General features: G+C 41.8%; 1 protein-coding gene across 3 annotated transcripts in view; it reads left to right on the top strand.

Moving 5' to 3' along the window:
- Positions 1-13,659, top strand: part of LOC105024840 (rasGAP-activating-like protein 1) — a 37,757-nt gene extending 24,098 nt beyond the window's left edge. For 2 of the 3 annotated variants that reach the window (XM_034296234.1, XM_020052202.2), the window contains exons 13-21: positions 939-1,131; positions 4,767-4,904; positions 5,919-6,063; positions 6,962-7,137; positions 8,342-8,479; positions 8,648-8,783; positions 8,884-9,004; positions 10,285-10,358; positions 13,302-13,659. In XM_034296234.1, coding sequence (XP_034152125.1) covers positions 939-1,131; positions 4,767-4,904; positions 5,919-6,063; positions 6,962-7,137; positions 8,342-8,479; positions 8,648-8,783; positions 8,884-9,004; positions 10,285-10,358; positions 13,302-13,447 — 1,267 coding nt within the window. In that variant the 3' untranslated portion in view covers positions 13,448-13,659. Of the gene's footprint in view, positions 1-938; positions 1,132-4,766; positions 4,905-5,918; positions 6,064-6,961; positions 7,138-8,341; positions 8,480-8,647; positions 8,784-8,883; positions 9,005-10,284; positions 10,359-13,301 lie in introns of those variants that run through there. The other variant, XM_020052203.2, reaches the window with a different exon arrangement.
- The last annotated feature ends 333 nt before the right edge of the window (positions 13,660-13,992 follow it).

Raw genomic sequence — 13,992 nt, forward strand, 5'->3', positions numbered from 1 at the left:
AGTCATAATCCCCATAATGCCTAGCAGCAAAATGTAATACTGGAACTTTTAGATTTTGTTTAGACATTCCCTGGCTCTGTGTTTTGACAACTGTGTAAATGTCATCAGGACAAGGTGACTTTTGTTAACATATTTGCTTCAATTAGATCTACCAAAAAATTGCTTTGCTTATAATTAGCCAATATTGATAAAAGTCAATTCATCCTTTACATATTTTCACAGTTATCAAAACGGCCAGGTTGAGTAAGTCTGCACGAAACATAGACCTTAATTGAAGTGATTCTAAAAAATCCCCAATGTAGGAAATGAATGCGGGAAGAATGCAAAGAGCTGCTTTTCCAGTGGTGCCGGGAGGTATTATGGTGATTATTATTCGTAGTTTTTCAGGAAATACAAGTGTGAATATCATTATTTATGGCCTGAAAGGAATGGAATACATTCCTGAATAACAACACATAACATCTACAGTACAGTGTCATCATAGAAGAACCCCCAACTTCACACTGACAACATCTAGGCATGAAAAGGGAGTTTCAAAATGGGGAAAGGTTGTTGCCTGGCAACCAGAAAGAGCCCCCTGAGATGCCTAGCTCTGACACCCACCCATCTCCAGCATCCATCAACGCTGTAGTTGCTGAGACCATATATTTACAGACAGATCCTACATACCATTAGATCTGTCCACATTTGTGCTAATGTTTCCAAAAACATCACCTACTGAAATAATACTGAAGCTTGTATGTATGCATGTTGATGTATCGATTTGGCAACAGTACAAATGTCTGTCTCTGACTGTTGTCAGACAATTACTGACAATGCTGTTTGTAACAAGCAAAGGTCTGTATTGGTCCCACAGGCTATCTCTTTCAGAGATCTATTGATTTGGCAGTATGCATTTCATTTGAATGTAACCCTGACCCCCCTGTTTCTCTCTGGAGGCGTATCTCATTTAAGGGTGCAGTCTCTGAGGCTGAGGTGAGGGAGAGCAGTGTTGAAATGCTGCAGGGCTATTTGACCAGCATCGTGGAGTCCATCGTTGCATCAGTCGACCAGTGCCCTCCTGTCATGAGGGTGGCTTTCAAGCAGTTGCACAAGAGGGTAGAGGAGCAGTTCCCTGAGCCGGAGAACGAGGTCAGTCTCATCCACAGGTCATAGGTCATCTGAATGAAGTTTTTTCTTTTTAGTCAGACTCTTTATTACAACACACATGAAGTACACTTTTCAGTGTCAGCTTGACAGTCTACTTTGGTAAACACCAAACCAGTTCCTAGTATTATTTTTATTGAACACACATAATAATTGGCAACAGGAATTTTTACAAAAGAAAATAAATATAGATCCATTTTAAAAATGTTTATGTTTCAAAGTTCAAACAAATAAAATGAAAACAGTATTGATCAGAAAAAAACAAAAAAAACAATAACAATGAATAAACAAAAATGAATAAATTACCCATGACCTCCTCCCCTCACCCAGAAAAGACCCCCTTCTCCCTTCATCTCTGTATTTCATCCCACACCAATTCTGCATTTTCACTGATGGTTTACTACAAAGCACAAAGGTTTTCTGTTTCCCCTGCCATGAGTGGTACCGATGTTGCTTTAGCCATCGGCCGAGTGGCCCTTCTCTCAACTAGTACTAGTTTGGGAGTTGACGCATCAAACTGTTATACAAAACAATGGATGTTGTGTTGTTAATAGGGTTCAGGCAACTGGATTAATTATACAGTCATTATTAAGAAAAGTAAAAAACAGATGCCAAGATGCACAACAGTTGTAAATATATTTGAACAATCTAAAGCAAGTGATAGCTACTACGAAGCATTATCGGGACACAAGCAAATGATGACAAGGACTGCGCAGCAAGATGAGAAATTATAAAACTGGTAAGTGTTGTGATCTGTAATGTTTATGTCATTACCTCAGCAAGTTTAAAATATGCTATATCAATGTGCTGTTTGTTACCTGTGAAACTTTAGCTAGCTACATTTTGCACTAACTACTATAAAAAAATATATATGCTAGCTTTCTAGCTTGCTCTGTCATCATGGACATATTTCAAATTGCTGGGTTGGGTAGGGAAATTATTGTTTTTCCCAGTTAAACAAAAGGAATAACCTGAATTGCAACTAAGAACTGCCTTGTGCTCCATTTTATGGCCTAAAACTAAAGCTACATTCATTAGCCACTTCATTAGGTACACCTTATCAACTGCTCATTAATGCAAATATCTAATCAGCTAATCACATGGCGCCAATTCAATGCATTTAGGCAGGTAGACATGGTCAAGATGATATGCTGAAGTTCAAACCAAATATCAGAATGGGGAAGAAAGGTGATTTAAGTGATTTTCCCCAGTAGAAAAAGAGTAGGGTCCAAAAAATAGGAAATATCCAGTGAGTGGCAGTTCTCTGGGTGAAAATTATTTGTTGATGGAAAAGATCAGAGGAGAATGGCCAGACTGGTTCAAGCTGATGGAAAGGCAACAGTAACTCAAATAACCACTAGTTACTACCAAGGTATGCAGAAGAGCATCTATGAACACACAACATGTGGAACCTTGAAGCAGATAGGCTACATCAGCAGAAGACCACACTGGGATTCCACTCCTTTCAGTTAAGAATAGGAAACTGAGGCTACGATTTGCACAGGCCCACCAAAATTGGACAATATAAGATTGGAAAAACATTGCCTGGTCTGAGGGGTCTCGATTTCTGATGCGACATTCCAATGGTAGGGTCAGAATTTGGCACAACATGAAAGCATGGATCCATCCTGCCGTGGTTCAGGCTGCTGGTGGTGTAATGTTGTGGGGGATATTTTCTTGGTACACTTTTTGCCTCTTAGTACCAATTGAGCATTGTTTAAACGCCACAGCTTACCTGAGTATTGCTACTGACCAGGGATGTCACAAAAAATTTATGGAATGGGGGGCCAAACCTCGTTTTGGGGGGTCTGGGCATACTTTGTAGTAACAACAGGTGTAAAATCAGGTGTAAAATCTGTCAAAATAATGTTATTTTGGGTCAAGGTTGGCTACAAGTATAGTTGTCTCATAGTTTGTGCTAGACACCGATCTAATATGACTTAAATTAAAGTCCACTCTGTCTTTATCCATCCAACACCCACAAAAATCGCAGTACTTTGTAGCCAAAATATTTTGTTAACTATACTTATAGTAAATGAACTACATACTCTGTTTCTGAACGCGATTTCTCTGAATCATTACAGATTTAACCATTAGCCTATTCACTTCGGAATGAAGTGATCATGCTTAAAAAAATTAACATTCAATAACCGGATCTCCCTTCCTCTGAACAGAATACATTAACTTCAAACACTAACAAACAGGAATCTGTGAAATACGCAGTTTTGCAACTGTGTTTGGTTGAAACCAAATCATGGAACATAACTAATCTCCAACCCCCTATTATCGGCATATCCAACAGCAATTTTGCAAAACATATTTTTGTACCGAGTAATCATTTGATCATGTCATCAATGTTTATGATGATAATTACTGATATACAATTTGTAGCTAGCATGTCATTAATGATAATGTTTTTTAAATATTAATATTTTCAGGTAGTTGGTTAGTGACGTATTTAACAAATGCCACCGTTCCCAATTATTGATTTACATTATAACTGCTTTTTATTTGTATTAAAATTGACAGATCGTAGTTTTCTCTGATGTGTCTACTACTTTCAAATCATCAAACTCAACATAACATGCTGCCAAATGAACATGATTCCATACAATTTGTAAGAATTGAATTGTCTAAAGGCCCCATAAAATAGGCCTAGCGACGTCCCTGCGGCTGACCATGTCCATCCCTTTATGACCACTGTGTACCCAACTTCTAATAGCTACTTCCAACAGGATAACGAACCGTATCACAAAGCTCACATCATCTCATATTGATGCCAGAGAGGAAAAAGGGGCTGCAGGCACAGAGATGGCGGAGAAATGAGGGATTTTCTAGGATCCAGGGATGACTGCTGGATACCCTTGTGATGTCCAAACCTGATTAGCTTCTTCTGGTCCTGGACATGAACCTAGAGAAGGCAGGACAGGCCGCTATAGTAGCACAGGCCTGAATACAAAGTTCAACAGTACATCGCTCAGTGCCATGGTATTCAGATCAATGACTATAATACTTCTGATGTATTTCCCTGTATTTAGATCATTCTACATTGTGTAGTTCTCGGCGTGGTTTGATTTGTGCTAAAATATGCACATTGCATTCTCTATTTTGTGAAGTGCCTTTATTTGTATGCATATTTAGTCTTTATATTTGAAGTTAACATGTAATTTGATCTCATGGATAATTTCCAATCTATTAAAAAAGTTATTAAAGACTTTCTTTTGCAGTGGGCCTTTGTATTGTTTTGTAACAGGTATGCCAATCCTGTGCACAGTTCAATATTAACAATTACCAAGTTTTTGGTCTATTCCTACTGGCAAAGACTTAGGAATCTGAGATTTGTTATTTACTTACAAATAACACTTATACATGTATTTGTGTGTAATTCGTACAGCCAGGCACAGAACACCACATGGGCATGATCAACACTGGTGTTCCTAAAATAGCAATCGTTTCAGTACATTTGGAACGCAGCCGACGTGTGTGCCCTGTACGTGTCCCACCTCAGCCTCTCTTTCAGGAAACCAGGGTTATAGCGAATATAGGGAATGGTGGGCATGGTGTCTGTGCATTTCATTTACTCATCATTGTTGCACTTCTCCCCCCTGACCTCCCCTCAGGATGTGAAGTATCTGGCCATCAGTGGATTCTTCTTTCTGCGTTTCTTTGCCCCTGCTATCCTCGCACCTAAGCTCTTCCAGCTGAGGGACCATCATGCAGACACACGCACTAGCAGAACACTCTTACTACTGGCCAAGGTACTTTGCCCTTGCATGCACAAAGAAACATGCACTCATTCACACAAAAAACACTAATCATCTGCCGGCTGTCATCCCTTCAGCTGGTTATCATCTTATTATTAACGGTTATCATCCTCATCCGCCAACTATCATCTCATCAGCTGGGTATTGTCTCATTATCAGCCAGAATATAATTTGTTTATCAGCCTGTTATCATATTATCACCTCATGTTGTCATCTCATTAGCAGCCGGTTGTCATCATATTATCAGGTGGTTATCATATCTTTATCCGACAGTTAGCATCTCATCAGATGATTATCATCTCAATATTTGCTGGTTAATGGCTGTTGTCAAACACACATGGGTCTGAAAAGACTATTCTTCGCCAAAAAACATAAAATGACTTTAAATTAACTGTTGGATATTTCACATAGACCTGCTACAACAAGCCACATTTTAGTCCCATGTATAGGTATTCTGAGAGATACAGTGCCACAATTCAACTACAGAGGACAGAGCTGCTGTCCATGATGCTGAGCTCCTGTTGCTAGGGGCCCTCTACAGAGAAGGGTCTATTTTTACCCCAGTGTGTGTATGTGTGTGGCCAGGCTGGGGTTCAAAGCAGAGCTTCAGAGAGGGTTTTGGAGAAGGGTTTCCTCTGCGCCCCAGGCCAGGTGTGGGCAGGATAAAGAGGGCCTCACAGCATGCTGGGTTACTGGGCTGTTATTTGATGTTACACTTAGAGACTAAGAGAAATAGACAGATAGGTGCACTGGCCTGGTATAACGGAAAGCCCAGGCACATCCTTCTCCAAGTTGGGGGTCAAGTTGATTTAAAGTCACTCAGTTAAGGGTGTCATGGGAATGTGATATGAAAAAATTTGCAAATGTTTCAAACAAATTGCTTCTCTTTTTCAGTTTATTGAGAAAGCATCAGCAATTGTTTCTACAATATTTTCTTAATACCAGACTTGATCCATTTAGGAGATGGTAGGTTGTGGTTACAGGAGAGTGTATTTCTCTGTGATACAGGCAGTGCAGAGTGTGGGAAACCTGGGCCTTCAGCTGGGCCACTGCAAGGAGCTGTGGATGGAACCCCTGCATCCCATCATCCTTTGCAGTGTGGCCTCGGTTAAAGATTTCCTGGACAAGCTCATCGACATCGACCACGATAGCGGTAGGGAACTCCAGCAGTACTATTTATTCACTAATGCATAAGACCAGGAGTTCTTCCTCACCGTGACACCTGACCAGAGGAAACTCTGTGCTTGCAGTAGCGCATCATCAGCTCGCTGAAGAAGCAGCAGGTCAGCGATGAGGTAGAGCCACTGGGGGGGAACAGCAGAGCTGGGCTGAGCTCCAGTCCGTCCAGGCTAGGGGGGGGGGGGGGGGTCGGCAAAGTTGGCTAGGCTCCTATTCTGGCAGGCTAACCCACCAGGTGCCACATTGGCAGGGCCAGTTATTACTGGTATCAATAGAGACAATAGAACCAATGGTGAAATATTAATAGGCATCAGCGAGCTGATACTGGGACTATAAGGGAGTTGGGTGGGCTGGGCGTTGAACTGTGGAGCCCTCAGCACCCCCCCCCACCACACTGACTGGATGGCACACTCACACTCCTTTCTCATCGTCATGTGTCAGTGACTCCGTGGTTATAATCCGTCTTAGCCCTGTGAAATATCACATTCCAATCTCCGTGCGTCATCTCTGCCACCGGCTCTCCCTGGAAGCCAGGTTGGACATAATGCACAGTAAACGTGTCACGCAGGAGTGAATCTGAGTGGTTCCATCTGTCTGAGTGTGTGCTGAACACGAGGTGATGAGAGGGTGTGTGAATGGCACAAACCATATTTCACAATGAGTTAATGCATTTACTGTAACGTGCTGTAATACAATTCAACGATATGTTTAGGTTAACCCTAACTATACTGCTACAGCGCCACCTTGTGTCCAATAACTAAAGGTAGAAACACCAACAGCTGCCCTAAACTATCTTATTCATCATTCTTTGTTTGACTCATGTCTTGTCCCATTTGTCTGGTCCACGTCCTTCCTCTGTGCTTTCTCTGCAGTGTCTGAGGTGCCCCAGAAGGCTGTGTTTCTGCCATCCGTAATAGTGAAGGAGGGCTACCTCCACAAACACAAGGCGGAAGGCACCCAGCTCCTCTCGCGCTTTGCCTTCAAGAAGCGATACTTCTGGCTGAGCAGTGAGGCCCTGTCCTATGCAAAGACTCCGGACCCATGGCAGGTATGACTCCACATGCACTCTGGAGAAATGTATCCATGGCCAGCTCTGATGGTTACCTTCCCACTCTGTCAGATACAGATATACAAGAAAACCTACAGGACCAGGTCTCTGGGTATCACAGCGGTCTACATCAGTGTTGAGGTGTCCACTGTGGTCTAGTTTTGAGTCTTTACTGTGCCACTTGCAGCTGTATGACTGGGAGTCCCTTGGGTCGGTGCATACTGGGAAACATTCCTTTACTCATCAGGTTCTAGGTCGGGTGAGCGTGACTTCACACACTGACCAGGCTAACTTTCTGGTTGGAGGAAGCGTGTTACTGCGATGAGAAAGGGTATTTAGTATAATTACATATCATGAAATTGGGATGAAAAGGGTGTAACATTGGGAGAGGAAAGATTTTAAGGATCAGCACCCTCTGAAAGTGACTCATTCATTATGGCAAGATAACACTTTTTCCCCTCTGCCTGACGAATTGCTCCTGTACCCTTCAAAGGATGTTTCCTCTTCATCCTGTCCCATAAAATAGGAAACATTTTAATCATCCCTCTGCCTTAATTTATTTGTGTTTCTCTCTGTATAAGAACCTCATTAATGGGAAGGCTATTATCATGTGATGCCCAGCCTTTTGATAATGAGCTTCCCTCATTTGCCTTGCCAGCTCAAGATAAGAGAAAGGATGAACGAGGGAGAGTGGTCGAGAGGGAGGGAGAGACAGGAAGAAAAAAGAGAGGGAGAGGGAAAAAACCGAAAGACTTGTGAACAAGAGAGGTGTGGGATACAGACAGTGGTAGACAGAGATTGAGAGATAGGAGTATGTGGAGAAGAGAGTTAGGCCGTATCTGGCTGTTCTCTTTGTGCGGCTCCTTCCTTTTGTGTGCCTGAAATAAAGCCTTGGCTAATTGAAGTATGTGGATATTCAAGGGTGGACAATATCCTGTCTCCCCCTCGCCCCTCCCACTGTGAGCAAGCCCGAGCGAGGGAGCGTGGAAGCGACTGATTAACACATTAAAGCCGGGTTCATCCTTCCCTGCTCTCTTCCTCTGCCTTTCTTCTCCGTCTCCCCACTACTCGTTTCTCTCCTTTGCCAGTCGGTTACACATCTTCAAACGCTTCGAACTCGACAGGAAGTGCCCAAGCAGACGCGCCGCGCGAGAGTGACCCGTGTGTTCACCCTGACCGGGTTCTGTCTGTGTGCGCCCTTCAGGTGCGCTCCACCATCCCCGTGCAGTGTGTGTGTGCTGTGGAGAGGGTGGACGACAACGCCTTCCAGCAGCAGAATGTGATGCAGGTGATCACCCAGGACAACGATGGACAGATGAACATCATGTACATCCAGTGTAAGGTACTGACAGGCCTCCGGTCAAGGACCTCTGAGCACCTTTGTCTTTGTGGCGCTTCGTCGTTTTTTCCCTCCGACACGTTAGTGTGCGGTCATGACTGGAGACGCTACGTGCGTTTCGTGCGTTTGCTGGGACTGACCGGAGTGCTGTGTGTCGGTCTGGGCTTGCAGAACGTCAACGAGTTGAACCAGTGGTTGTCAGCTGTCAGGAAGGCCAGTATTTACAACGAACGCATGCTGCCCTCCTTCCACCCGGGGGCGTACCGCAGTAGCAAATGGACCTGCTGCCTGCAGGCCGACCGCAATGGTAACGATAACGTTGACCGTTACATAGTAAGCTTTACGTTTCACACAACTGACCAGCTTCGTTCTTCTGAGCATCTCTGTGTGGCCACTCTCTTGTTTAGCTTCAGGTTGCAGTCGTACTCACTCTGCAGTTACCCTGGGTGACTGGAGTGACCCACTGGATCCAGATGCAGAGACTCAGACCATCTACAAACAGCTTCTTCAGGGAAGAGACAGATTAAGGTCAGTGGCAGTTTGACCTGAGGCGTTTAGAGGCTATGGCTAAATGCTTTTTCATTTTTCAAAAAAGGGTGTAGTTAATTTATTTGTCACAAGGGGTCTACATTGTAACACTAGAATATTCTCTGCTCATCAGTATTCATTAATATACTGTACCGGTAATAGCCTGTAACTCAGCAACAAATGAATGTGGATTGACATGTACATCCTCTCTTACACTGTGTTAAACGTTGACAAACATATTGATCAGTGCGTTAAAGGACTATTTCACTATTTAGGAACCTAATCTATTTTTCTTTATAGAGATTGCTTGGTATACAAGGATCTACATTTGTGTTTCTTTTTCACCAACATTTTCACTGACATTATCCCTCCATGAATTAAACTACTGAGGGAATTAAACATAAAACATCAACAAAGGCTCTAACACCCAAATACAAAATGTTACAAACTGCAAAATGTTACAAACAGCACTCAAGGTTGTTATGTATTTGAAATCCATGTTGTTTATACTTACCTTCCCAAGCATATTGCTGAAATATATCTGTGTATTATTCATTTACCTTTAATTATACAGAGAAATTAAGCTGACTTAGGTCTTTTTTACAGTTGAGGCATGTACTACAGCAAAAGGAAAGACAAATGAACCGATTAAATACATTTAAACTGAAGCAATAATGGTGAACTATATGAAGGTACTGTATCAAACATTTGAACTGACATATGGGCACCAGAACATCTAGCTTAAAGCTACTCTGCCAGAGCAAAAGCAGTTTTACTTAACTCTGAATAAGCCTGCGGTATCTCTAGGACTAGCCTTGAGTCTTAAGAGCGTGTTTGGAAACTGCTGGTTTTCCTGTTTATTTTTGAGGTAAGATAGTATAGATGTTTCTGCAATACAGCCTTATATACAAATGTTAACCAATGTCCGGCCTTTTGGAAGTCTGGGAATCCCAGCCAAATTATGTGTATAAAACAGTGACGTGTGTTATTGTATTCAAGACATATTGTCAACGAGAAAGTCCACCAATATAGCTGTGCAGGAAATTTGCATTATGGTGAAGTTCAGAGACAAATGTTCATGTACTGCGTCACTGAGAACTTCGGCTTTTGTAAAATGATGTCTTTTGTAAAGTTTGTCCATGGAACAAATGATACTCAAAACACATGTGAAATCGCTAAAAATAAGTGTACCCTTATATAGCATACCATTTCCACCTAACTAGTGACATTATCCTTTATTGTGAGTTCACTGAGCTGTGCTATGTGACCTTTGCTAACAGGAAGCAGTATGTGGAGGTGGAGTTTGAGACGACTGAAGATGATGGGAAGAGACTAAACTCCAGGATGCTCCCTGGTGAGAAACTGTCAAACTAGTCCCTTCTTCAGCAATAATGCACGGTGTGGCATAGTGATCAAGTGATGTTGTCCTACCTGTGGTTTCTGATAGACCATGGTTTACAGCACATCTGCATTCAGGGTCCGGATCATGCAGGATATATCAGTTGTAATATAACTTGGTAATATAGTAAAACATTCATACAACAAAGTGTCTAATGGCGGTAATGTATGATTTAAAGCTCAAATGTTTACATTTTTGTGAAGTTTGTAGACAAAACTAAATCATGGGTACAGTTTTTCTTGGCTCATTCATTGTGAGGAAACATCTAATATCAAAATGTAAAATTGGGATTTTTAATTCTCCTGCCAAAAAAAGTAACAGGTTTTATTGTAACTGGTTTGAGTGTAACAGGTTTTAGTGTAACAGGTTTGACAAAAATCTTTACATGACCAAGGTAATGGAGCCATGTTGTGTGTAGCAGGTAAGGTAATGCAAAAGAAATCCAAATAATAAATGAAATTGCCAAAACATTTCCAGTTTATCTATGCACAGTAAAAAATAAATAATAAGATATGTGGATTCAACAAGACAAGGCAAAGTTTGTTCAGTGAATAATTATTTCTCAGATGTCTTGTCCCTCTAAAGTATATTCTAACTCATAGAATAATGCTACCTAAAGTGATTGGTTAAGTTGGCTTCTTTACCCTTATTTACACAAGTAATTAAATGTTTTAACCAACCAGCTCAATAGAATCGAACTAGCCTACCCGCTGTAGAACAGGACTTTATTGTATGTTTATATAACAATAAAGTCCTATATATATTTAAATTGTTACATATAAAAATATATATTGTTTTTCCTTCAGACAACAACAACAATATACAGTGGGGAGAACAAGTATTTGATACACTGCCGATCTTGCAGGTTTTCCTACTTACAAAGCATGTAGAGGTCTATCATTTTTATCATAGGTACTCTTCAACTGGAAAAGACGGAATCTAAAACAAAAATCCGGAAAGTCACATTGTATGATTTTTAAATAATACATTTGCATTTTATTGCATGACATAAGTATTTGATCACCTACCAACCAGTAAGAATTCTGGCTCTCATAGACCTGTTAGTTTTTCTTTAAGAAGCCCTCCTGTTCTCCACTCATTACCTGTATTAACTGCACCTGTTTGAACTCGTTACCTGTATAAAAGACACCTGTCCACATGTTCAATCAAACCTCTCCACAATGGCCAAGACCAGAGAGCTATGTAGGGCATCAGGGATAAAATTGTAGACCTACACAAGGCTGGGATGGGCTACAGGACAATAGGCAAGCAGCTTGGTGAGAAGGCAACAGCTGTTGGCGCAATTATTAGAAAATGGAAGAAGTTCAAGATGACGGTCAATCTCCCTCTGTCTGGGGCTCCATGCAAGAAATCACCTCGTGGGGCATCAATGATCATGAGGAAGGTGAGGGATCAGCCCAGAACTACACGGCAGGACCTGGTCAATGACCTGAAGAGAGCTGGGACCACAGTCTCAAAGAAAACCATTAGTAACACATTACGCCATCATGGATTAAAATCCTGCAGCACACGCAAGGTCCCCCTGCTCAAGCCAGCGCATGACCAGGCCCCTCTGAAGTTTGCCAATGAACATCTGGATGATCCAGAGGAGGAATGGGAGAAGGTCATGTGGTCTGATGAGACAAAATTAGAGCTTTTTGGTCTAAACTCCACTCGCCATGTTTGGAGGAAGAAGAAGGATGAGTACAACCTCAAGAAAACCATCCCAACCGTGAAGCATGGAGATGGAAACATCATTCTTTGGGGATGCTTTTCTGCAAAGGGGACAGGACGACTGCACCATATTGAGGGGAGGATGGATGGGGCCATGTATCGCGAGATCTTTGCCATCAACCTCCTTCCCTCAGTAAGAGCATTGAAGATGGGTCGTGGCTGGGTATTCCAGCATGACAATGACCCAAAACACACAGCCAGGGCAACTAAGGAGTGGCTCCGTAAGAAGCATCTCAAGATCCTGGAGTGGCCTAGCCAGTCTCCAGACCTGAACCCAATAGAAAATCTTTGGAGGGAGCTGAAATACTGTATTGCCTAGCAACAGCCCTGAAACCTGAAGGATCTGGAGAGGGTCTGTATGGTGTGCTGCAGTGTGTGCAAACCTGGTCAAGAACTACAGGAAACGTATGATATCTGTAATTGCAAACAAAGGTTTCTGTACCAAATATTAAGTTCTGCTTTTCTGATGTTTCAAATACCTTTTTCATGCAATAAAATGCAAATGAATTACTTACAAATCATGCAATGTGATTTTCTGGATTTTTGTTTTAGATTCAGTCTCTCACAGTTGAAGTGTACCTATGATAAAAATTACAGACTTCTACATGCTTTGTAAATGGGAAAACCTGCAAAATCGGCAGTGTATCAAACACCTGTTCTCCCCACTGTAACAGTTAAGTTCTTATAGCAGTGTTGACATTAACATGGCGGATATAGAAACCTTAATTGATCGGTAATGACATTAAATAATTTAGGATATATTAAATATTATTCAGGTATGACTTTGTCAAAGTTTCAGAAATAACTTTCTAGACATTTTTGCACTTTTACATTTTTAGAATTATAGCAAATCTCTGAGAACAGTGCATTCAGTGGCTTTCTTGTGAAATTGTTCCAATAAAAGAGAGACAGGGTTGACAAAATGCCCAAAGTTTCCGAAGGTGCAAACAATTTTATCTAACAGGTTTAAAAAAATTATAATATATATATATATATATATATATATATATATATATATATATTAAAAACATCTACTCAAAATATCTCATAAGCCGCTCATTTCACGAAATTGTACATCTGATGTTATTTATCAGATTGGTTCCAGAGGCCCTTGTTTTGTCATTTTAAGTTTTTACCTTGATTTAAATCTTTCTCTCCCCTCAGATGGAGCACAGAGTAGAAAAGAGGTCCTGGAGCGCAGGCAGGCTGTAGCGGCTCGGCTACTGGGGGTGGTTTTGGATCTGGAGCAGGCCCATGCCACCTTCCAGCGGAGGGAAATGGAGGAGGCCAGCCTTATACTGAGCCCCTAGACTGGGCCTTCCCTGGGGCCTGGTTGGGCCTGGGGGAGGGGCTGGATTAGAGGTTGGACAGAGGAAAGTTCAGACCTGCTCTCCAAACTGTGTAGGAAAGCTAAGCGACCACAGAAGGAAGGCACCCTGTCAAGTCTGTTACATGTGCTGTCTAGGGGAACTCTGGGGAACTTTTTCATTAAAATACAGAGGATGCCTTCTCTGCAACATTCCATTCTGGTTTTTATTTTATATCTTACACACACACATGCTCATAGCACATAGGTGATTGCTACAAGTCTTGCTTGCAGGTTGACTGACACTTAAAAACATTTGCTAGTCTCACAAAGCTTTGGTCCTATTACTTGGTCAGCACACACTGTTATGTGACACTGAGTTTAAGCAGGGGGATGTATTCCTGAATTAAATGAGCTGAAGCAGGGCGACATGTATTCCTGAATTAAATGAGCTGAAGCAGGGGGACATGTATTCCTGAATTTATTTGAGCTGAAGCAAGGGGACATGCATTCCTGAATTAAATGAGCTGAAGCAAGGGGACATGTATT

The sequence above is a fragment of the Esox lucius genome, chromosome 13, assembly GCF_011004845.1.
Source record: "Esox lucius isolate fEsoLuc1 chromosome 13, fEsoLuc1.pri, whole genome shotgun sequence".
Taxonomy (NCBI): Eukaryota; Metazoa; Chordata; class Actinopteri; order Esociformes; family Esocidae; genus Esox; species Esox lucius.